General features: G+C 44.0%; 1 protein-coding gene across 2 annotated transcripts in view; it reads left to right on the plus strand.

Moving 5' to 3' along the window:
- Positions 1-24,323, plus strand: part of SHISA6 (shisa family member 6) — a 320,490-nt gene that overhangs the window by 125,410 nt on the left and 170,757 nt on the right. For both annotated transcript variants that reach the window (XM_054456244.2, XM_054456245.2), the window contains exon 4: positions 12,605-12,700. In XM_054456244.2, the coding sequence (XP_054312219.2) occupies positions 12,605-12,700 (96 nt within the window). The remainder of the gene's footprint in view (positions 1-12,604; positions 12,701-24,323) is intronic.

The raw sequence follows: 24,323 nt of genomic DNA on the forward strand, positions 1-24,323 counted from the left end.
GAAGCAATGACAAGAAAGATTGGAGGAGAAATGGTGTATGTGGAGGGTTGCAGGAATAAAGTTTTCTTTTGGCCATTGTCATGAGTTAAATTGTACCCCCATAAAAGATATGTTGAAGTCCGAATTGTTGAACCTTACTTGAGATCAGGATTTTGGCAGATATAATCAAGTTAAGATGAGGTCATACTGAATTAGGTTGGACTTTAATCCATATAATAAGGATTTATGGTGATAAGAAGAATGGAAAGGAGAGATGGACAGACAGACCTACAGGATGGACAAGAAGGAACTGAGGACAAACTGTGAGGTGAAGAAAGTTACTATCAGGAACTCTTTTGACATTTCCTAGAGAAGGACAGTGGAGAAATAGGATGGCGACTTGGCTGAGGGAATGGGGTGAAGGGAGAATGAAACATGTAAAGTCATAAGAGTTGAGAAGTTTCAGTATGAATGAGCCCATTGAGGGAGAGAAATTGATGACTGAGGAGGAGAGGGAGAATTTCAGGAGCTAAGTCCTTGAGAAGATGAAAAGGGATAGGCCATGCTTGGAACAAGGACACTGGACTCACTTTCATAGCAGGGAGGACAGAGAAAGGGGATGGTTGTAAATTCCCTGTGAACAACAGAGTTCCTTTCCAATGAGGCAAGATCATGAGTTGAAGGGCACAGAGAACAGGGGACACTGGAGGTTTCAGGAACAGGAGAAACTATAAAAAACATTTGGGAATTGGAAGAACCAACATTCCAGGGAAGGAAAGCACAATTCCCAAGAGGTGAGGGGCCCTTTGAAACTTGTGGTTCTCAATTCTAAGAGACCCTGGGCAGTCACAGTGATATTGGTGAACACACCCCAGGCACTGTTCTAAGCCCTTTACATCTAAAGTCCCACATCTACTAGATGTAGCTGGTGGGCTCTCACCACTGGCGGTTTTGCTGAGTGAACACATGGAATGAGATGGAGGCTGAGGGTGCTGAGGATGGACCATGCCAACACAACTGGATAAGGAGGCAAGGAAGGCTCAGGGTGTAACAGTCTGCAAATGAAATCACCTTCCCACTGGGCATTACAGTCTGAAAAATAGTTTAGCCCCTGAAATTTTCTCCCTCTCCAATTGTTTATTTTGCTCTGGGTTGGAAAGTTCTCTCTTAGGTGCTTGGGAAGAGGTGTGGTCCCTTGAGCAGATGCTGGCCAGGCAGCTCCCCCACCTAGAGTGCTTATAGTTCCATCATCTTCCCAAAGTTGAATTAATCTAACCACAAGTCACTCACGTGGCCCACTTTTCCAAAGAATGAGAGGCAATAGATGACAAAATCCCACAAGACGCTCTATACATGTGACTACATTTGGACAATATAGTACAAGAGTGTGTGTCCAAGCAAAATTCTGTCTCAGAGCCAAGGACATGGTCCAACCCACACAAACATGAAATTTCCCAGCATGTCAGGAGCAAGACAGGGATCACAGAATCACAGAGGAACCAGTGCAGGCAGGTGTGAGATGGAGTGCTTTCTTTTGGAGGTGAGATGAGCTGGGTTTCAGTGTTTTCTCCTACTACATCTTAGCGGGTCTGTTTTTTCCAAAGCATGTTCAGGAGAATTGCAGTGAGTGCCCTAAACCATGACATTACCAGCATGAAAATTGACACTCTTCCAGAAGTATGGGATAGAGAAGAGTCCTTCCTGGAGCTTTGAATAATTTTGGACTTAAGACTCTTCCTTGACTTTCTCTCTGGAGTATTTTGAAATATTCAGTATACTTGAGGTTTGCTCTTCTAGTAGTAATAGTAGTAGTACTAGTAATGATAGTAACCATTTATCAAATAACTGTAAGGGGCACTGTGCTTTATATGAATTGTTGGGTTTGTTTGGTTTTTCGTTTGTTTGGTTATTTATTTATTTTTTGAGACAGAGTCTTGCTCTGTCGCCCAGGCTGGAGTGCAGTGGCACAATCTTGACTCACTGCAACCTCTGCCTCCTAGGTTCAAGTGATTCTCCTGCCTCAGCCTCCTGAGTAGCTGGGATTACAGGCACGTGCCACCATGCCCAGCTAATTTTTGTATTTTTAGTAGAGACAGGGTTTCACTATGTTGGTCAGGCTGGTCTCGAACTCCTGACTTCGTGATCCGCCCGCCTCAGCCTCCCAAAGTGCTGGGATTACAGGCATGGGCCACTGAACCTGGCTGAATTATTGTACTTAATTTAATCTTCATCCCTTCCTCATGAGCGAGGCACCATTCCCATTTTACAGACGAAGATAACTTAGAAAGCATGAATGGTTCATCCAGAGCCACACAGCTAGTCCCAGAACCAGATAGACTTATTGGAAGTCTATGCTCTTATCTCCTGTATGTTACTGAGATATGCCTAGGGCCATTTGGCACTTCAGGCTTAGCTTTTTTTGGAAATATGGTGGAATGAAAGGAACTCCCAGCATAGAAGGACAGAGAATTTAGAGTCCATCCTAAATCACAGCTTAGTCACTCTGTGACTTTGTGTAATTATTTAACCTCTCTGAGACTTAACTCTTTTGGCAAATAGAGAATGTCAATATTTTCTTCACACATTTTCCTCTAGATGCTAAAAGGCATTCATCACCAATGTCTCAGTCCAAACGCACATGATAAAATTATATAAGACGGTGGCAGTTTCTCAGGATCATTTAGTTAAAACTCATTCATTTGGATTCACTCATAGGAAGCTCAGTGTTTTTGCAGAATGTGAGAAGAAGTCAAGAAACAGAGAGGAAAGCAGGTCTCAGTTGCCCCATGGGCTAACACACTGTACATCTGCAGGGTGGCAAGAGGAAACTGACAATTCCTTCATTTAATAGAGCCATGAGGTCTAACCTGTATTCTCATAAGACGCTGGGTGCAGAGAAAGAGTTGTTCCTCCCTGCAGAGCGCCACATCGTTTGCCTCTTCTGCCCGGCCCTTTTCGGGGTTTGTCTTGGCCAGGGTCCTGCTTATGACAATGCAACAGCTCTGGGATGCTGACCAGTCAGAGACAAGAATTTGGTTAAGCTCTGGGCATCTTTCCAAGGGGATTACAGCCAGCATATCTGAGGAGAAAATAAATGGTGCGCTGGGGTCCCCTGAAATAGAACTCAGTCTTTTGCCTGGTTTTCTCCAACACAGAGCAGACTGTGGGCTGCTAGGCGCATTGAAAGTGCCCAGGGCTGGGAAATCAAAGACACTGACTTTAGTCCCCACTTAACAGTCAACACCTCCATGACCTGCTGTTTGCTATCCTTCCCTAGCTCCAGTTTCCTCATTAGCAAATAGAGGGGCGAGAAAAGGTGACCTTCAAGGCTCTTTCTGTTGCAACATTCTCTGACTTTATCTTGATGACAGGGAGTAAGCAGAGGGTTTAGCCCCTCTAAAACCTCTTAAGATCACCACCATCAAGCACTCCTCTCCCTCATCCCTGTGGCAAATAGTCAGGATACATGAAAGGTATGGTTTTCAAACACTGTATTTTTAAGCCATGTAACTTTCTTAAGATAAAAATATCTTACCTGAAAGCCTATATAATATACAGGAGACCCCATAGTGGAGCTCCTCAATTACAACGGGTGAGTTGACCTACAGTTTGCCCTTGACCCTCCCATTCTTTGCTCTTGGTCTCAGCTGGAGACGTCCATGGATCACATATTTACGTTTTTGTTTGTTTGTTTTTGGTTTCAAACACAAAGCACCAGTTTAAAACAAAATCCAAACCAACAAAATGATGATTTGGGGGACATTTAGCTGAATCGAAAGGTTTGCTTATGAACTGCTTTCGGGAGGATTCACCCACTCATTGGATGGCTATCAAGCTGCATTCTAGGTTCTTAGTCCCTACCCCATCTTGCCTGTGCTGCTCATGCTTCCGTATCTGATGAGATCTTCTGCTTTTTCTTAGGGCAGATGGTAGGATGAAAGCACTGTCTTGGAAGTCAAGAGTGTAGGTTTCTGTTTCCGAGACTATCTGCCTTTGTGACCTTGCGAATGCCACTACTCACCCTCTTTGGGTTTATACTTCTTTAGTCCAGTGAGAGTGTCGGGTAAGGTGGTCCCTGAATGGTTCTGACAAGCTGGAATGGTTTATCCTGAGCCTTCCCATCTGTGGACACCTTGCTTTCATCTGATGGGCTAGGCACTTAGCGATGGTCCCCTTTGTTTCCCCCAGCAGCAGTGTAGGCAGAGGGAAGACAACCAGAGAGGAGATCTTTGGGGTGCCCAGAGTATTTGCCAACAGCTCTCCTAACTCTGCACAGACTCTGGAGGACACAGTCTTCATGGGCTTATGTGAGCAAGCACTAGAATTGTCACATGAAATAACACATCCCCAGTTGCTGCTCTCTGGAGATTTTTGCACTAGCTAGTGTCAGTGCAATCTGCAGTTAGACCTGGCCTGCCCCAGTTTACCCCAGTAAGAGCAAGCTCAGAAGCTGCCTTGTTAGTTCAGCAAAAAGTTAATGCAGAGAAGAACACAGGTCTCCTGGCTCCCAGCCCCCTTCTCATTGTATAGTCAGGGTTGTGTATTCTTGGGAACTGGAAGGAGCCCTCAGGCCAGAGAGCAAACCCTGGGCTCTCTCCAGCTCCCTTTTCCCTTGACTCTTTCTGGCCTGAGGTCAGCTTGAGGTTCATGCAGGGTAAGAGGACCCCAGGGAGGTATATGGGAAAGAGGAAAACTGTGGTCTTAATGCAAAGAGCAGCTCCCATTTATTGAGAGCTTATTTGTGCAGAGTATTAGATGAAGCGCTTTATACACAGAATCTCATTTAATCCTCACTGCCCTCCTGTGAGCTTAGGTATTAGTATCTGTGTTTGATAAATGCCTTGTCATTTACACATGGAAAAGTGGCCCCTCTCGTTTCTTGGCCCTTGTACTTCTTTTTATAAAATAACGTTATTAGGGTTTTTTTTGTTTGTTTTCAAATTAAAAAGTACAAAGAGAAAAACAAAAAAACATGGCCCATGAGCCCACTTTATAATCCCAGATAAACTCTAAATATTACAAAAATTAAAATAACACGTTTAGAATATTCAAACATTAAAGAAAATAATAAAAATCAAAGGCAAATGCCTCCCTCCCATCAGCCCCACCCCTCTCCTCAAAGGAAAGAAAGTTTTAATAGATTGTGTTCATGATTATTTCCAGAAAAAAATTATTGTTTGTATAAATCATCATACCTGGAATGGACCTATAGATATTTTCTTTGTATGTATTCTTTTTATTGTTACTTATATAAAAGAGGTCATACGTAAGCATTGCTCTGGGTCTTGCTTTTTTGCTGCTGTTCTTTCAACTTTCTGTATCTTGGAAACCTTCCTACCAGCACATACAGCTCTGCCTCTTTTTAACAGCTGCATAGTATTCCATCATGGATGTTGGATTCCAGTTTATTAAGTCCCTCACTGGCAGAAACTATTTGCAATGAATCCTGCACTGTCTAGCCTGATTGAGATATTATGGAAAAGTTTGAGGGCATGTGTGTAAGGTAAATTTCTAGCAGCAGGAAAATAGGTCGAAGGCATGCCCTTCAAATTGGCACTACTGATTTTCACTCCCACCAGTGGGAATGAGGTGCCTATTCTCCTGGCACTGGGTATCATCAAATTCTTCAGTTTTGGCAACCTGATTGGTTTTCTAAAAAGGTATCTTATATTTTGCTTTGTGTTTTCTTAATTGGGAGTTAAGGTTAATCATATTTTTAAATATCTAGCCTTTTAAAACATTTTCTTTCTGTGTGTGGTGGGGTACTACCTATTGGTTTTTTGTTTGTTTGTTTGTTTTTGTATATTTTTAATGTATTTTTTCTAGTTATTATTTGTTTGTTTGTTTGTACCTGTGTGCTTTTTGTTATTGACATGCTGGAGTTTTTTGTAAACAAAGGGAAAAGGCCCTTATCTCATGTATTGAAAATGTGTCACTGGGGTATAGTATGTGTTTTATCTTTTGTCTGTGGTATATTTTTCCGTAGAGAGTTTCAGCCGTGCATGGTTGTACAGAAGGGCCTAAGCACCATTCAAGCTCCCTCTCAGCTTGTCAGAGGCCAGCTCTGTGCCTGTTCTGAGGGCACATAATGCATTTCAAGCAGGCTCTAAAGATGGAGAATTGCTCCCCCACCCCTCAAGCTACTTTCGGTTTTATTTCATGACCACAGTGTACTTTTATTACCCTGTTTTTACACCAGATTTTCTGGGGCAACTCCAGTATCATTTAACTTTATTTCTGTCAATAAAGATAACTCGTTAAATGCTTAAAAATGTGTAATCTAGTTTGCCAATCTTTTCTTAATGAATGTTGGATTTGTGTACTGTTTGAAGATTACAGATAAATACATTCATGTTTTTAGAAATTCTAGAGTTTTATTTCTTTCTTGGTGGATTTTTTCATCAGGTCTATTTTAATTCTCTCATCAATGGTGACTCGTGGGTATTTTAGTCCCTGAGTTCTTAAAACTGGACACTCTGTGGACTTTATTCTTAAAGGATAATTTGGCAATGAATAAAACCCTCAGGTAACAGCCACTTAACCAAAAGCCGCCAGTCAGTCTGTCCATCTATCTGTCCATCTATCCATCCATCATTTATCTAGATTATAAACAAATAAAACAAAAAATTGTTTAATTGTCAAGCAAGTCTCCAGCTACCCAGCATAGGAAATGAAACAGAGAAGTACTTTTTATACTTTTTCTCAATTACATTTTTCTTCTTACCTACAGAATTATCTGTTATATTAAAATCTCTGTCATTTCAATGAATTTCTTTGTATCTGTATAATATTACATCTGCATGCATCCTTAAACAACATAATGTGTTATGTTGCATATTTTAAAACCCTCTCTGTGTCATGTCATCCTGCTTTTCTTGTTTGCTTTGTGCATTCATCATTATGACTGAGAACCATCCGTGCTGATATTTAGAGCTCTGGTTCATTTAATTTCATTACATTTCATTTGTACTGTATAGGAATACATTGTGTGAGTGCACCACTATTTATGACTTTTCTCTGGCTGGGAAGATAGATTCTTTTCCCTAATTTGTTGGTATTACAAACGGTATTGCAGTGAACATGCTGGTGCCTATCTCCTTATGCACGTGTGAGAATTTATCTAGGGTATATACCTAGAAGTAGAATGGCCAGTTTCCTGCTGTATCCACATTCAACTCTATTAGCCATTGCCAAAGTTCTTTTCAAAGCAGTTGAACCGATTTACACTCCCACCAGAAAGGTACATGAGTTCTTGTTTCTGCTTATTCATGTCAGTAGGCTCAGGCATTTTAATTTTTGCTAGTCTATTGAGTGTGAAATGATACCTCATTATGGTTTTAATTTGAATTTCCCTATTACTTGTGAGATTGAACACTACTTTATGTGTATTTGCCCTTTGGGTTTTCTCTCCTTTGAGTCGCCTATGCATTTCTTTTCCTTATTTTTTTTATGGGATTGTTTGCTTTCTTATTAATGTGAAGTTATTTACGTACTCTAGAAAGTAACGTAAATATAAATTTTTAGTCTTTGACTTGTAGTTTCATGATTGCTTTTGATGTATCACAGTTTAAATTTTTTTTGTTTTCTCTCTAGTTTTTTACTTTGAGTCTTGTTTAAAAATTCTTACTCTGAGATCATTAACATATTCTCTCTGATTCTTATCTGACAGTTTTTAGTGTTTCTTTTTTTTGTATTTAGCTCGTTAGTCCTTGACTTGATTTCTGTGTATGTGTTTTTGTGTATATTTGCGTGTATGTTTATGTTTGTATATTTTTCCCCTATTTAGTGAAAAGTCTGGACTTTTTTGTGAAGAAAGCTTTTCTATTCTCCTTTCTTTTCATTATTTTCGGTGAATTTTTAGGTAGAGGAATGGAATCAAAACATCTTCATTCAAAAATAATCAAGCTCTTATCCTAAATAATACTAGTAGCACTTAAATAGTAATAGTACTAGCACTTAATACTTAATACTAGTACTTAAATAGTAGTAATAGTAGTACTTAAGTAATACTAGTACTACTGTTCTAAATGCTTTGTATATTCATATTATATATAACACATATATAATTCATATTATATGTAACATATATAATACGAAATGGGCGTCATGATTGTTTTCATTTTGCATTTGAGGACACAGACACACAGAGGTTTGAATCTTGTCAGTCCTTTCCAGATAAAGAATGTCCCTCCACTAGTATACTGTCCCGCCTCTCCAAAAATGAAAGGGTCAAAATTCTTAAAAACGTTGCTGCACTTTCTGTAGGTTTTGTGTTTTATTATGTTGGCTTGAGTTTTCTCCTTTATTTTTTAAAATGGCATTTCACTAGGGTATATCTAGATATCGGTCCCTTTTAATGCATAGTCTGGTACTTGATTATTTCTTTTGATCTAAAGACTAAAGTCTTCCAATCTGTTCAGAAAAAAAGAAAAACTATTAACTTGCAATTATTGCTTCTGAACTCTCCCTTTTGTCTCTCCTCTAGGAGTCTTATTTTAAATAGATATGGCTCCTAAAGTTGTCCTCTGTGCCCTGTCTTTTCTCCCACAGTTTTTATCTCTTTGTCCTTCCCCTCTGAGTACCCAGTGCCTTTCTCTCATTGAACTCTCCTTTATCAGTTTCCTTCTGTATCCATTCTCTAGTCCAGATCTGCAACCCGAGGCAAACTATCCTGATCAGTTTGTTTCCCCCTTATGGCTGTTGGTCTATCTCACAGATGCAAAATTCTGTTACGTCTTGCAGAGATCACCATTTGGATATTATCTCATTTTTTCCCTCCTTTCCTCACAGCAAATCTCTTTCACAGAGAAACTTTCCCTCTGCTTGCTTTCTTATCAGAGTCAGCCGCATCACACACTCCAGGAGCCCAGCCATGGTCCTTTCTTTAGCTTGAATCTGCCTCCTGCCTGGGGACAGTTGTCCGTTGCTGCTGTGTCTCTAGGACTTCTGAATTCTGCTGAGATTTGGGAAAGGCGTGGAGTTCTGATGGGAGGTCGAGGCAGCCTGGGCAGTGACTGAGCTAAAATAAAATCTTTGTTGCTTTAGAGAGGATTGTCAGTGGTGAAGGTGAGGGGGCAGTGGCAGAACTGGAGGTATAGACATCACCAGGATGCTGATTTTCACCATTCGGTTCAGCAGGTGGTGGAAGGCATGCCTTGAAACCTGAAACCATCCTTGTCCCTGGCTGTGGACTGTGTGTCTGTCCATCCTGTGACATGGAAGTGCTTATGCTTCACGAAACTTTGGCTTACTTCTGTTCAGAGCTCTGCTGGATATACATGGTTGTTTCTCTTGAATTGCAATTTGGTCAAAGTTTGCCCTCTTTTGTCCTCTTACCCTGATAAGTGGCAGATGGGCAGAGACTGCAGGACAGGGAAGGGGGTGGTTCTTTGTGTTACAGCTAACAAATCCTATGATACCCACTCATATAATCATGAGTTCATATCATCAACCCATTAACTCTATGCATCACCAAGGAAAAGAAGAGGCACTGACTCCCCTCTCTTCTGTCTGCCTGCATGGGGATTCACTTTTTTTTTTTTTTTTTTTTTTGAGATGGAGTCTCGCTCTGTCGCCCAGCCTGGAGTGCAGTGGTGCGATCTCAGCTCAGTGCAACCTCCGCCTCCCAGGTTCAAGCAATTCTCCTGCCTCAGGCCTCAGCCTCCCGAGTAGCTGGGACTACAGGCGCGTGCCACCACACTTGGCTCATTTTTTGTATTTTTAGTAAAGATGGGGTTTTGCCATGTTATCCAGGATGGTCTCGATCTCCTGACCTCATGATCCACCCCCCTCGGCCTGCCAAAGTGCTGGGATTACAGACGTGAGCCACTGCGCCCGGCTTGGGGCTTCACTTTTAACCAGCCCTTCTTCCCTTCATGCCACCCTGGTTCATATTAAACTTTGGAGGCTGCAGAGAATGCAGATCATTCTAGACCTTGACCCTGGGTCCAGCAGAAGACTGACCTGTCACTGGTCCAAACATAGTGGCTCATGAAGAGTTGTCCTTGGACCTAAGAGCATTATCAGCATCATCTGGGAACTTGTTAGGAATGGAAATTGTCAGGCCTCTCCTCTGACCTACTAAATCCGGGATTCTGGAGCCGGGACCCTGCGATCTGTGCCATCCAGGAGAGTGTGGTGCATCCTCAACTTTGAGAACCACAGTTCAAACGAAAGCTGAAACTGTCATTGTGCTTTTTCCACCTCAGCCTCATGAGCAGCTTTCCCAAAAAGTATCCCAGTGGATGGCTTTGAAAAACATAAAGGCTTCATAGATAGTTCAGTGATCACTGCCTTGTGAGAGGTCCCTAGACTTGGTTTTTATGTAGCTTTTCATTTCATTGAACTCAACATTTTCCAAACTGATTTGACCAAAGAATTCTTTACTCCTTTCAAATGCTCTTGGTGCTGCCTCATTATGCCCCAGCATCTTTTCTTTTTTCCCAAAGTGCTGGAGTTACAGGCATGAATCACCGCACCCAGCCTAATAATTCTGTTCTATAAAAGTGAGGGTTGTGGCCACAGTATTTTACAGCAAGAATGCTCCTCCTGGAAAGCTGTGTGCCCTAAGGAAGGAGGTAACTTATTCCAGAAGGGAGGGTGTGAGGGAAACAGTGGCAAGATGCACGAAGGCATCGCTTCTCAGAGTGTGGTCCCCAAAACGGCGGCATCTGCATCACCAGGAGACTTGATAAAAGTGCAGACTCTTGAGCCCTATCCTGGATCTTCTGAATCAGAAACTCTGGGAGTGGGGCCCAGCACCTGTTTTAAGCTCTCCTGGCTATGCTGAGGCACCCTCCGGTTTGAGATCTGGGGTAAGAGGGAGGGAATGGAGCTAGACTCCACTCTTCGGAGGAAGAGCGCTGAAGCCCTGAACGTAAATTGTGGGTAGAACTGGACGCCTAAGAGGTATTCATGGAAGTCACCTGAATAAACTGAGCTTAGTTGTTCCTCCATTTACACTAAGGCAGTAGTTCTCATTTCCGGTGGTACATTAGAATCACTAGAGTGCTTTAAAAATATACCTGCCTAAGCCCGGATCCCACCCAATTGAATCAGAATCTCTGGAGTTGAGTCTGAGGGTCTGCATTTAAAAAAAAAAAATTTACTTTAAGTTTCAGCATACATGTGCAGAACGTGCAGGTTTGTTACATAGGTAAACATGTGCCATGGTGGTTTGCTGTACTGGTCAACCCCTCGTCTAGGTTTTAAGCACCACATGCATTAGCTATCTGTTCTAATGCTCTCCTTCTCTTCGTCCCCCAACCCCGATTCCAGCACGCACCCAGGGTTGCAATCTACTGATCCAGAAAGTGGCTCGTTAACGAAAAATCATGCTTTGCCTTGTCTTTGTATTTTCATAAATTTTTCCATTAGGCATTTATTTTACCTATTTATATGAGACAAATTACATATTCATATGGAAAAAACACTTGGAAAATATAGAAAAGCTGAAAAGACAGAAGAAATAGCACTCATGTTCCTACTATCCAAAGACATTTGTCTTTGATATGTTGGTGTGCTTTTTTTCTATCTTGTGTGTGTGTGTGTGTGTGTGCGTGCACGAGCGCACGCACGCACGCACCGGTTTGAATTTTTACAGCACTGTGTTTCTATTTAATGAACCGTTTCTGTCCATTTTTAAACTTAACATTATATCTGAAGTAGGTCTGTGCATTGTTATAGTTATACGTACGATTTTTAATACACTCTTTTGGTAACATGAAAGAAATGGTTTTTTCACATGTACATACTTTAGGAAGGTATTTAGGGAGGCCTTTCTTTACAATGCCTGTATTTCAAGCATACTGCAAAATTCTATTTTGAATGTCAGAAGTAGAACATTAACTTACTTCTCTTTGAATTTCTATCCACAATCCTAACCTACCCTCCGTCTTTTCCTCCCCACAAACCCACAGGTAGATATCTGCATTAGGCGGGCAGGGGATAATGTCTGCTGCAGAAAGTCAAAGAAGCGAAGCACATATATATTTTCTCAGTATTTTGTAACCACCATTCTATTTGTCAGCCTCAGCTGCTGTCGGATTTCTCTGAAGTCATGAGCTGTAGTCCCACAGGTTGTGATATGATTCATAAACATTAGAAAGAGAAAACAAATGAGTAATGGATGAAAGAGACAGAGGGAAGGTGAGATAAAGGAAAGAGTGGTGGGACAAATAGACTAAGGTTCTGGTGTACCTTGTGCTCAGCCAGAAATGCCAAAATCAAGCCATGTATCTCCTTTGCTCTCCTATACTTTCAATGTAATGTAATGTTCCCAGGACTTTGTTCTTTGTTGCACAGTTTTATATACATATGTGTGTATATATACTAATATACTAGATATATATATATTAGTATATATACTAATATATACACACATATATGTATAATATGTATAATTATATATGTGTATATGTATATATATTCAGTAATATATATATTTTTCATATATAATATATATTTTATATATATGTGTATATATATTCTTGGCTGCCTCCACCTTCTGACTTAGCTGCTGGTTTGAAAACATGCACGCCGTCACTGTTGGGTGAGATGCAGCTGCGCTTGTCTTCCATGTTGGTGTCGTGGATGCGCCAGGTAATTCTGCCCCATCTTCTTGCAGGGCATTATGGGAAGGATGCTTACCGAAGTGGAGGACCTGATCTCCATAACTTCATCTCATCTGGATTTGTCACATTAGGAAGAGGACACACCAAGGGTACAGTGGAAACCATTTTTTACTAAAATACAGAGGTTGCCTAGGGAACCCCATCTGAAATGAGAAGATGGTGTGGAGGCCAGAGGCTTGTCTGGGACAGGAATAAGTGGGGTGGTTCCATGACAGCTTGTCCTGGTGACATGTGTGGCTTCTGACAGGAGTTACCAGGAGGTCACAGGTGTGACTTTAGAGGGCGATAGACTTCCAAGAGACACCCATCCCGCTGCACCCATGGCGGGGACACAGATGCTGGCGGCGCCTTGTGGGAGGGGACCACAGGGAGTGTGGTGGAAAACTACTGGTGGATGTAGCAGCATTTGCAATGTGTGTGTTCGCCTCTTGGCTATTATTCCTTTTCCTTTTGAAAGCTACATTTTATAAACCGATGTCAATGTTCTGTACTGTGGTATCTAAGCCGGTGTGCATGTGGAGAGTTTCAGCATCCTAAGTGTGTCTCCGTAAACACTCTATGATGTGGACACAAGGGTAGAAGGTTATGCAGACCTTCAAGCCTCAAGATGAAAGCTAACCTAGAGTTTCTGCTGAGCTGCTTTACGACCTAGCTGACAGCTTGCAGAGCATCTGTGCAGGGGGCATGGACTCCTCCTCAATTCTGTCTTTTGTTTAAACAAGGTCCTACGAGTATTGTGAGCATTCTGTCACATCAAGAGTCACTGGATCCCTAACTCCTTTGATTACTGTCCCAACACCTGTGTGCTGTCATAGATCAAATGTGAATTCTGTTGTAGGGATAGTGTATCCCTGTCTTCCCCTGAGATACGTGTCTTGTGTGAGTAAACAAGGAACTGTGCAATATTTTCTTACATTCCATGCACCTACTTTTTAAATTCCTTATGTGATGTTTGTTCATCCTATAGAGGAAAAAAATCTGTATCTGTGTATGTATTTTCTGTTGTGTCTATTTGTGTCTAAATAAAGTTTATTGAGGATACAGGTGGCATTTGTGGCTACTAAGAGTTGCAGAATCAAACTGAGACCAGCTATCTCCAGAATGGGAAATGGACTTCACATTTACTCACTAAAAGATACATTCTGGGCCATAGTCTATTAACTCAAACCTGGGATTGCCGGTCCCCACATCATCCACTCTGTGATTATTACCTAGCACTGTGAGACAATTTACTCTCAAACTTAGCTTTTTAAAACAGTAATAAACATCCGTTATCTCACATAGTTCCTGTGGGTTGGGAACCTGAATGCTTTGGGCTCGGAGTCTCATGAGGTTGCTATCACCACATCAGGCAGGGCTGCCTCCTCTGAAGGCTTGACTAGGGCTGGAGGATCTGCCTCCAAGATGCTTCATTCACATGGTGCTGGATGTTGGCAAGAAGCTTCAGTTCCTCCCCATGATGTTCTCTCCCTGGGTAGCTGAGTGTCTTCACTGCATGGTGCCTGGATTTCCTCAGGGTGGGTAATCAGAGAAGGAGAAAGACAGAAGACACAGCATCTTTGATAACCAATCCTATCTGTTGCACGCCATTACTTTTGCAATATCTTATTCTGAGTGGGTGGAAACTACACTGAGGCACGAATATCAGGAGCCGAGGATTGTTGGGGGGCAAATTTGGAGGCCAGCTACTACAAGCCTACAAACCTTGGAGCAGAGGTGGAAATATGGATTTCCAAACAGAACACAGCAACTGTTAGGGAGGTTTCTCCACTGCAGTGGTTCCCCACCCTTTCCCCTACCCCTTACTCTTATAGGTGGTCCAACCCAAAACACCCAACACTTCAACCAACAGAACTCTTTATACATATAATAAATATGATGGCTTTGGGTTCATGCATTCTTTCAACAAATATTTAATGAGGCCTGCTATGTGCTAAGCAATATTTAGAAGATACAGAGTTTATGGAGTGCCTTACAGAACTCACATTCCACTGGGAGAAACAGACAAAATAAATTATTGACAATAAGTGCAAGGAGAAAAATTAAAGCAGGCAGCAGGGAGTGCAGTGGCAGGAAGCTGCTCTTCCCAGGGAAGGCCTCTCCAATAAGGTGGGAATTGGGGAAGTAGAAAGGAGGCCAGTCTGAGTACAGCAGGATAAAAGAGGACGAGAGTGGAAAGAGAGAGGATCCAAGCCATAGGGGAGCCACATCATGCATTTATCCAATAGTGGACGTAAGACTGCTTCCAAATGAACTGGACTCCATCAGAGCCACATAAAGGTGATTCCCAATCCCGGTCTGTTCTTTCAGTCACTGCTGCTGGGGGCATCCAAGAGACCCTCCCCTACCCATGCCTGTGGGGCTGTGCTGTGTCTGATGCTCCTTATCTCCCATCTTAATTTGTTCTGTGGCACCACCTGCCCCTCCTGTGCATGCATTGCTTGTTCTCCCCATTCACTATTTGTGCCATATTTTTCTCCCCATTCCCTTCTCTACCAAGGCTTCTGACACCTTCTCTTTCCAGGAATGTGCCTTGTGTGTATTTCCCTATTTAGAGAACAGCTTAAGTTTCAAGAACAAAGAATCTGGGTTTGAGGGTGGTGGTTGGGGGTAGTGGGTGCAGGTAGACTTTGGAAATGGAGATTCCATTTTTTAGAGAGAGAGAGAGAGAGAGGGAGACAGGGTCTCACTCTGTTGCCCAGGCTAAAGTACAGTGGCACAATCATAGCTCACTGTAACCTCAAACTCCTGGGCTCAAGTGATCCTTCCATTTCAGCCTCTTGAGTAGCTGGGACTACAGGCGCATGCTCCCATGCTCAGCTAATTTAATTTTTTTTTTTTATTTTTATAGAAACAGGATCTCACTATGTTGCCCAGGCTGGTCTCAAACTCCTGGCCTCAAGTGATCCTCCTACCTTCCCCTCCCAAAGTGCTGAGTTTATGGAATTGAGTCACTACACCTGGCCTGAACTTCCCTTCTAATGTCAGGGACTCTTTAGTCCTCTGGACAGCTGGGATCTCTGGAAAAGGGCAGGGAACCATCCTCTCTTCCTTCAGAGCAAACTAAGTTCAACTCTAAGTGCTAGCTGTAAGCAACTGGCCCCATGTAAATATCCCACGGAAGGGAACAATTCAGAAACATCTAATGTGGGGTCATTTTCATTTGTATGTGTTTAATTCTCTTTGTTTTCTTTCTTTATCCCTTTGTTTCAACTTCAGTGACTCCCTTTCTGGATCCTCTTACTTTATTCCTTTTTCCCTCTTCATCCTGTTTTCCTTAGGCCTCCTGGCGGCATCTAGCCATTGTGTTGCCCCATTTTGACTCTCAGGACTAAATGGGTAGCCAACACCTGCTTTACAAGGTAATACCATTGCCCTACTAACCTGGATCACTTAATTTAATGTGTATTTCTAATCAGACTCTGATTATCCAAGAGCCAAGCATGGATGGTCCTCGTTCTAAGTGAGGATGGGAGTCTTCATCGGAATCTTAGTTGACATCAGTCCTGTCAGCCTTTTTTTTCTTTTTTTTTTTGAGACAGAGTCTTACTCTGCCATCTAGGCTGGAGTGCAGTGGCACGATCGTGGCTCGCTGCAACCTCTGTCTCCCGGGTCCAAGCAATTCTTCTGCCTCAGCCCCCCAAGTAGCTGGGACTACAGGCATGCGCCACCTCGCCTGGCTAATTTTTGTATTTTTAGTAGAGACAGGGCTTCACCATGTTGGCCAGGCCAGTCTCAAACTCCTGACCTCAGGTGATCCGCCTATCTCAGCCTCTCAAAGTGCTAGGATTACAGGCATGAGCCACCGCGCCAGGCCCTGTCAGCCCTTTTTTATAGGGTCTAGAGGCAGCTTGGAGACAGAAGCACCCTTTAGCATCAGTGGGGGCTCCTCCACTTCAAGGGCTTGGGGGTAAGAATGCTTATGGATCTGTCTGCTTTGTAACAAGATCCATAGTGCATGGGTAATTAAATACTCTCAAAGGAAGCCTACAATAAATGGGTATTCTTTTGTTAGTGGGATTGAGAATGTGAGACCTTATAAAACATAGAATTCTGCCTGTGGGAGCTCCATATCCCTCAAAGGCCTCTACTGTCTCTCTCACCTGTTGGTAGAACCTTCATTTTTGTCTAGAAGGTCCCACAGTGATTGGCCAACCCCCCAGGTTACATAGCACCGCCTTAGGCTCCCCAGGCACTAGAATTAGTTCTGACACCCTTTTTCAGGACTTTCTAACTGAATGGCATCCTCATTCTTTATCTTATAATTCTTACTTTTACTGTCTCCTTCTAAGTACCTACTTCTGCGTGTCTCCCTTACTTGATTCCTTTCTTTGACCTCCTATTCATTCATCCCTCATGATAAATAGAATCTAGGGCTAAAATGCTGATCTGAGTGACCATGAGTTTAGGCCAAGTTCCCCCTGAAATCTTTTCTTCGTTAATTAGACAGGATCACCCAGCTCCCAACACTGGAACCCAGAACAGTCTTTAGCAAGGCAAAGAGTCCTCCCAGGCTGCCACCATGAAAACTCAGTGATGAAGACTTCTATTTGCTGAGCATTTACATGTACCAGGTCTTTACATACATACATACATACATACGTACATACATACATACATACATACATACTGTGTGCCAGTATCTTCACCTTTACAACCACCCTGTGGGAGAGCTCATTACCTTCATTTCATAGGAAAAAAGTGAAACTCAGAGCAGTTGAGCAACTTGCCTAAGTCAACATCAAGCAGTCGGTCTTGTTTTATTCCAAATCCAGGCCTGATTCTGAAGATCTGCTGCTGCTCACTGTGCTATCCTGCCTCTCCAAGCTGCGGAGCAGCTGAGGTGGTGGATGGGCTGTGCTTCCATGGGAACCACACGTAGATGCTCAGTAGAAGATGACTCTTCTTATTAGGGGCACACATTTTGCAAGACAGGAAGTCATAAAAAAGATAAGCCAGGAGTTACAGCATGAACACTACATTGGCAGGGACTGCCCTTCCTGAAAGGAAGCTCAGTCCCTTCAGATAGATTTTCAGAATCTGTCTAAATGAATACATCTGTGGAAACCCCATTCGACTTTGGCAATTTGGTTAAAAACTCAGTCCGGCTGGTTGATTTTTGAGCCTGGTTGAAAAAGCCGGGGGATTCTTTCCAGAACCCCTACATTTCAATATTGTCAATTTCAGTGGTTTCCACTGGGATATCCCTGGCCACACCAGGGTGAGTAAGGGGTCCTTACAGTGGTGGCAGCAGCAGTGGCAGATGTGCTCACTGCAGCTGCAGAGTGAATGTGACATGCAGGTCCCCGTGGAGGTGATGATGCGAGTTACTGCCTGCCCTCCTCTGGTATTTCTCACCACTCACCAGGTCTTTTCTGCCATGCTGGGAGCCAGATAGAGGAGGGTGGGAGTTAGAGAGAGAGAGAGGAAGAAAGACCAAGGGAGAGAGAAAGAGAGAGAGAAATTTTTGAAGCCTTTGGTAAAAGGAAGGAGCTACAGTGATCGCTCCGTTGTAGGAGCGATTGCCTGTTTTTCCATTAATTCCTCCACTAAATCACATTTCCTGAGCACTGGCTGAATACCAGACACTGTTCTGGGCACTGAGGATACAGCAGACAAACTTACATGTCAGTCAGAGAAGACAGAAATAAATCAAGATGCAAGTAAATATATGAAGTAGGTCCAATGGAGTTAGGAGCTTTGGAGCAATTAAGTCAGGGAATGGAGTGGGGAGCTGCACTTTTTAAAAGACAGTCCAGAAGGCCTTAGGAAAAAAAAAAAAAAAAAGAAGTGACATTGAGCAAAGACTGACGGATGTGAAGGATCAGGCCATCTGGATTTCTGGGGAGAAGGGTCTTCCAGTTGAGGGAACAACCGTGCTTTGCCTACCTGGCTTGTGTGGGGAGCAGCAGTGAGGCTGGAACAGAAGGAACCAGAGCGTAGTGGTTGGAGGTGTGGTCAGAGAGGTACAGGGAATTGACCCCACAGAGCCCTGTGGGGCATTTAAGAATCTGGCTTCCACTCTGGGGAAATGAGAAAAGACACATTTTGGGGCTGAGGTATTGGCAAGGTGGAAGTCTGTGGAAGGACCAGATTTTAGGCAGAGATCAGGACGCATATGAATTCAGTGTGTCTTCATGTTAAGTTTCAGATGCTTGTTAACCATCCAGGTGAAAATGCTGAGTTCAAGGGAAAACTCTTGGCTGGGGATAGAAGGGTGGGAGTTTCCAGTAGGTGAATGGCTTTTGAAGCTGGGAGGATGTTAGCTAGGGAGTGAGTAGTGCTCTTCAGGTGATGAGGCCTGAGAATGGAGCCATGGGGCACCCCAACAGGGAGAGGCTGGGGGGATGAGGAGGGACCTACAGAAAAGATGACTCAGGAGTGGGTAGCCAGGCATCAGGAAACCAGGGTGGTGTGCTGTCTTGGAAATAAAGTGGAAAAAATAAATGTTCCCAAGAAAGGGAGCAATCGGCTATGGTAGACTGTAGAGAAATCCAATGAGCTTTAGCATGAGAAGTGACCACTAGGTGCGACTGAGTCTCATGGAGGTCATTGATGAACTTGGCAAAAACAGTTTGGGGGTGGGATGGGGGAGCATCTACTCAGTGGATGCAAGAGAAGAATGGATGATGTCTGGGATGTGCTCATTACCTGGACAAACCAAGTGATGGGAAGAGGAAGGTGGATTATTTCGGTAAATGTCAGAAATGTTTTCTAATAAAAAGTCATACAAGTGGGAGGCCAAGAGGGCAGATCACCTAAGGTCAGGAGTTCAAGACCAGTCTGACCAACATGGCAAAACCCCATCTCTACTAAAAATACAAATTAGCTGGGTGTGGTGGCGTGCACCTGGAGGCTGAGACAGGAGAATCGCTTGAACTCGGGAGGTGGAGGTTGCAATGAGCCGAGATCGTGCCATTGCACTCCAGCCTGGGCAACAAGAGCGAAACTCCATCTCAAAAATTAAAAAGAAAAAGAAAAAGTAATACAAGATTTTAAAATAAGAGAATGGGAGAAGACAAATGCCGACTACAGGTACAGACAACTCTTTAGAGTTTTAATGTTAAGGATTATAGAGAATGAGAGCAGTAGTCAGCCAGAAGGGAGGATGGTGAAAAGAGAGTTTTGTTTTGCTTTGTTTTGTTTTTTTAAGAGGGGAGAAATCACAGTCCATTTGTCTGCAGATAGGAATGATCCAATAAAAAAGGGAAAAATTGATTATGCTGGGGGTGTATTTCGGAAGTGACATTCTTGGTAAGTGAAAGCAGATAGAATCTACAGCCCAGGCGGGGCACTGGCCTTGGCAAGGAGCAAACCCCACCAGGGCACATATGACAGATAGGCCACATGGCTGCAGGTGCAGGCAAGTGGGTGTATGTGATCTTTGCTCAGTGAAATAGAAAGCAAACCATCAGCTGTAAGTGAAGGGTTAGGGTGACCGACCATCCCGGGTTGCCCAGGACCGTCCAGTTTTATCACTGAAAGTCCTGTGTCCTGGGAAAACACTCAGTTTCTGGCAAATGAGGACAGTTGGTCACCCTAATGGTGTGGGAGAAAGCTCTGCCAGTCTGGCTTCAAAGCATTTTTCACGATAACCTGCAGAACCCAGAGAAGTAGCATAAGGGTGCTTCTGCCCAGAGCTCGAACCGGCACAGCTCCAAGGCCCTAGGAAATATTGGGACTGCTCTGAGGTCACCTGGGAGATGGAGACAAGGCCAGAATGCAAGAAGCTGTTGGCCTGCGAGCACCTTTCCAGACCCCACAGAACAACCCTGAACAGATCTCGTCATCCCATCCAAATAATGCTCTTGGGGACTGGTTTGGGTATGGCCATCCTGCTGCCCAGAGAGGCACTCCATGGGGCCTGAGGCAGAAAGTTCAGGGACTAAATGCTAAAAAGGGGGTGAGTGCATTGGAGCAGGTGATGAGGTCAAGGCTGGAAAAGTGGCCATCCTGAGGCCAATTTAGGGGTCTCACTAACAAGGGAATCACAGAGGTGCCCCCTTGACTGTGCAAACCCACCGATCTGAGGAGGAGGAGCTATGGGGCTGGAGGGATTCTAGAGGCTAGGCTGATGGCACCTGCTGTATCTGACTCTAAGAAGGGCATGAAGCCAGGCCTGGCTTGTAAAATTCAGAAAACGCAGAGATGTTAGTCAGTGATGATGGGGGTCAGTAGTCTAACTGGCATAAGAGAGCAGGACAAGGGGAAACAAGGATAAGAGCCTTAGTCCCTGGAATTGGTGGGGGATGTGAGAGTAGATTTTTGAGGAGTGTGTGACTTTGGGAAATAACAATGGCCAGGGACTAACCATTAACGTGGGAGGCTGAACAAAGCAGAGAAGTTAATCAAAGCTGAGGTCAGGGACCTCCTCCAGCTGCGTCAGGTTTTATGTGGACTGTGGACATCCTATCCAGCACTGCCTTCTGGGGCTGAGCTTGCTTTATCTCCTCAGCCCTTTCTGCAGACCCACGGCTGATCTGATCCGGGGGCCGTGCTCACCACTCCCACCAGCCCATTTGTATGGGTGCTGCCCATGGCCTCATGTGATACAAGATTTGAAATTAGGCCTTTTCTCCTAGGAAGAAAGGATGGATATGTATGTGTGGGCCTCCGTAAAATCGCAGGCTGCCACCCCCACACCAGGATTTGGGCAAGAACCCCAGACCAACAGTGGATTGTAGCAAGGAGATGTCTGAGGCATTTGACTAATAGAACCCTGCCTAGATATTTTCATGGTCCGGAGAGCCAGGGGAGTGAGTGGGTTTGAGTATACCAAGGTGTTTGAATGCTGGACTCTAGATAAAGCGCAGCACTCAGAAGGCGTCCAGTCTCCATGGCAACAGTGAGCTTTTTTTCAACCCTGAGAGGGAAGTACAGGCTTGCCTGGGAATGGCCTCTGTGAAGCCAGTACCACCTGGGAGCCGTCTTTCTTGTGTGGCTCTAGAGGTGAGGGGTGGACGGGGAGGAGTGGGAGCAGAGCAGAGAGGAACTCTCGGGTTCTGGGCTGAGGGCACCAAAGATCTCAGCTGACTATTGGTCATTCGGATCTGCACATGTGGGACAGCACCCCTGTTTACTTCATGTCCGCTCACCCCTGATTAATGGCTGGATACGGAGAACCTGTCATTGACTTGGTGTGCTCAGCTTTATTCAATAGTGTTTCCCATGACCCTGGCTAGCACACACAGGCTGTCCCTAAGCCTTACCCTTAGGAAAATATGGGATGTCAGTGTGATTCCATATGTTGTTAGAATCGAGTCAACCTCACACCATAGCTACTTGGTGAAAAAATGATTGCATCAGAAGTAAAGATGGGCCTGTAGGAATGGTGAGTTTTATCTTCAACAGAACTACTGTTCAAACAAAAGTTTATATATATATATATATATATAAAGGTAAAAAAAAAAAAAAGCCTTTGAGAGTTTCTCAGTCGGGTAGTTCTGTTTGCAAGTTCAGCCATTTTGCCTAAGGGCAATGATTCTGCAAAACTCTCTTTCCCATATGGGTCCTGTTAACAAGGATACCCACCACCCTCCAGAAAGCTGAAAGGATGCTGTGACTCCTCGGTATGGCCCAGGACTCTGTCTCCAGCTGGATTCACAGCAATTAAGCCAGTCAGGTTGATATGAGGAGCAGGAGAGCACTAAGCACTCAAGCATGGGACAAGTTCCTGAGCCACCCACAGAGTCCACCTCTAAGGTAGCACCACCACATTTGCCCTCAGGAGACTCACTCATATCCCTGTTTAATGCTTGTTTGTGGGCCTGCTACCATTGGCCCATGTAGGTGGCAGGCCAAGCCACTGGGACAATCTTCTGGACTGGTGTAAGGAGAGGAGAGATAGTATCCGGCAAAGGAGGAGTGCCAGATAAACTGCAAGGCTGCTTGCTTGCGGAAGTTTCAGCTCTTACCTGTAGGGTACATGTATGCTTTCTTCAAAAGGGGAATAACTCAGGTATAGCTGGATCTCCCATGGCCCCCAGTAGGGAGCAAGAGAGACTTTTGGACACCGGGGATCATGAATGTGTCCCATATTCCTCAGCATTCACCAGCTTGTCTTTCTATTAGGCAGAAGGGGAGGCTCACGGGAAGTCTGTTATAACCCTAATCTTGGTGCTTTCTTTACTATCTCTTTGGGAGAGGAGAGAGGGCGGAGTTCTGTTTTGCCAGAGGCTGGCTTGCTCAGCCAGAGGTCTAGCAGCTCTGGGCTGTTGCTCTTCTTGTTTTCCAATCCCTCGCTGGTGCCAAATCTGAGCTTTCTCTTGCCATGACCCTTGGGCTAGTACAATCTCTCTTCCTGGCACTGGTCTTGGCACCGAGTGGTCATCCAAGTTGGGAATCTCCCCTTCTTATGTGCCAGCCCTTGGCATTTGCTTCCCTCATTCTCTACTGCTCACTGCCAAGAGTCTCACAGACCCTGAAAGCTAAGCTATGGGGCTAAGTCAAGCCCCACGAAGGTGGTAGGAATGGCTTCTCTATGCCAGCTTGGGTTTGTGGCCAGGAGAAAACAGCCTCTCAATCAACAGTGGCCAGGATTTCATGGTGGCCTAGAAGTGGGGCAGAAGACTGGTGTTCTCAGGGCATCACTGTTTGAAACATAACTATATTCTGTGCAGATTATAAACATGGCAGAGTAAAGACATTTCAGCCTCTCTTGCCTAGAATCATGGCCTCAGCCTCAGTCTTACTCCACTCCAAATAGTAACGTAAATTTTCTTCATTCAATGGTTGTTGGAAGAAGAAAACTGGTGAAGAGAGTCATGGAGTCAGACATGCTGGACTCCTGGCTCTAACCTTGCTAGCTGTGTGACTTTGACCTCTTTGACATTCATCTATATGATATGGTAACAGTACTACTTACTTATCAGGGCTGTTGTGGAGACCGTAGGAGAAGCACCTGCACCAGAGCTCTGAGCACTCAAGCAATGGTAGCCCTTCATGTTGTTGGAGCTTAAGAGTGCTGTAGAATCTTACCCCTCAAAGGATGATGTGCAGACCAGCCATTGGGCTTCACCTGGGAGCCAGTGAGAAATGCAGACTCCCAGGGCCCACCCCAAACCTACTAAATCAGAATCACCATTTTATTATAACAAAAACTCCAGGTAATTCATACACGCATTAAAATTTGAGAAGCACTGAGAGAAAATATTTTTTTAAATTTCAGTGAAGTCCCCTCAATGGCCTTTAAGATCACTTCTAAGATTCACATGCCACACAGTCTCATTCCATATCCTGCATGTTGGAAGCCAGATTGTCCCATAGCTGAGGAAGAAAATAATTTGAAGAGCTCTGAGGGAGGATGCAGAGACCTCTTAAGATTCCAGTGACCTGTTCTAGATAGGGAACCAAAACCAGCAACAGAGACATGTACATTTGCCCATTCCAGTGAAACTCAGGTATCAGTTGAGCAAAGATGAGTAAGACAGATTCTGCCTATGAGAAGCCAGGCAGTAAAACTCCTGCCGAGTAAATGGGAAGTGCCATGAAGTAGATCCCACGAACAGTGGAGGATATTATAAGAGAAAAATGTTGCCTCTGAATGGACGGGTCCTAAATGGCCTCCTATGGGAGACGGGGTTGAGAGAATTACCTTGCAGGAAAAGAAGAAAGTGACGGGCCGAGAATAGGGCAGAGCAGGTATTTCAGGTTGGCGAGCCTCCTAAACAAAGACATGATCGTGGAAATGCAGGTGTGTGGGGCCATAAGTCA

Source organism: Pongo pygmaeus, chromosome 19, assembly GCF_028885625.2.
Source record: "Pongo pygmaeus isolate AG05252 chromosome 19, NHGRI_mPonPyg2-v2.0_pri, whole genome shotgun sequence".
Lineage (NCBI taxonomy): Eukaryota > Metazoa > Chordata > Mammalia > Primates > Hominidae > Pongo > Pongo pygmaeus.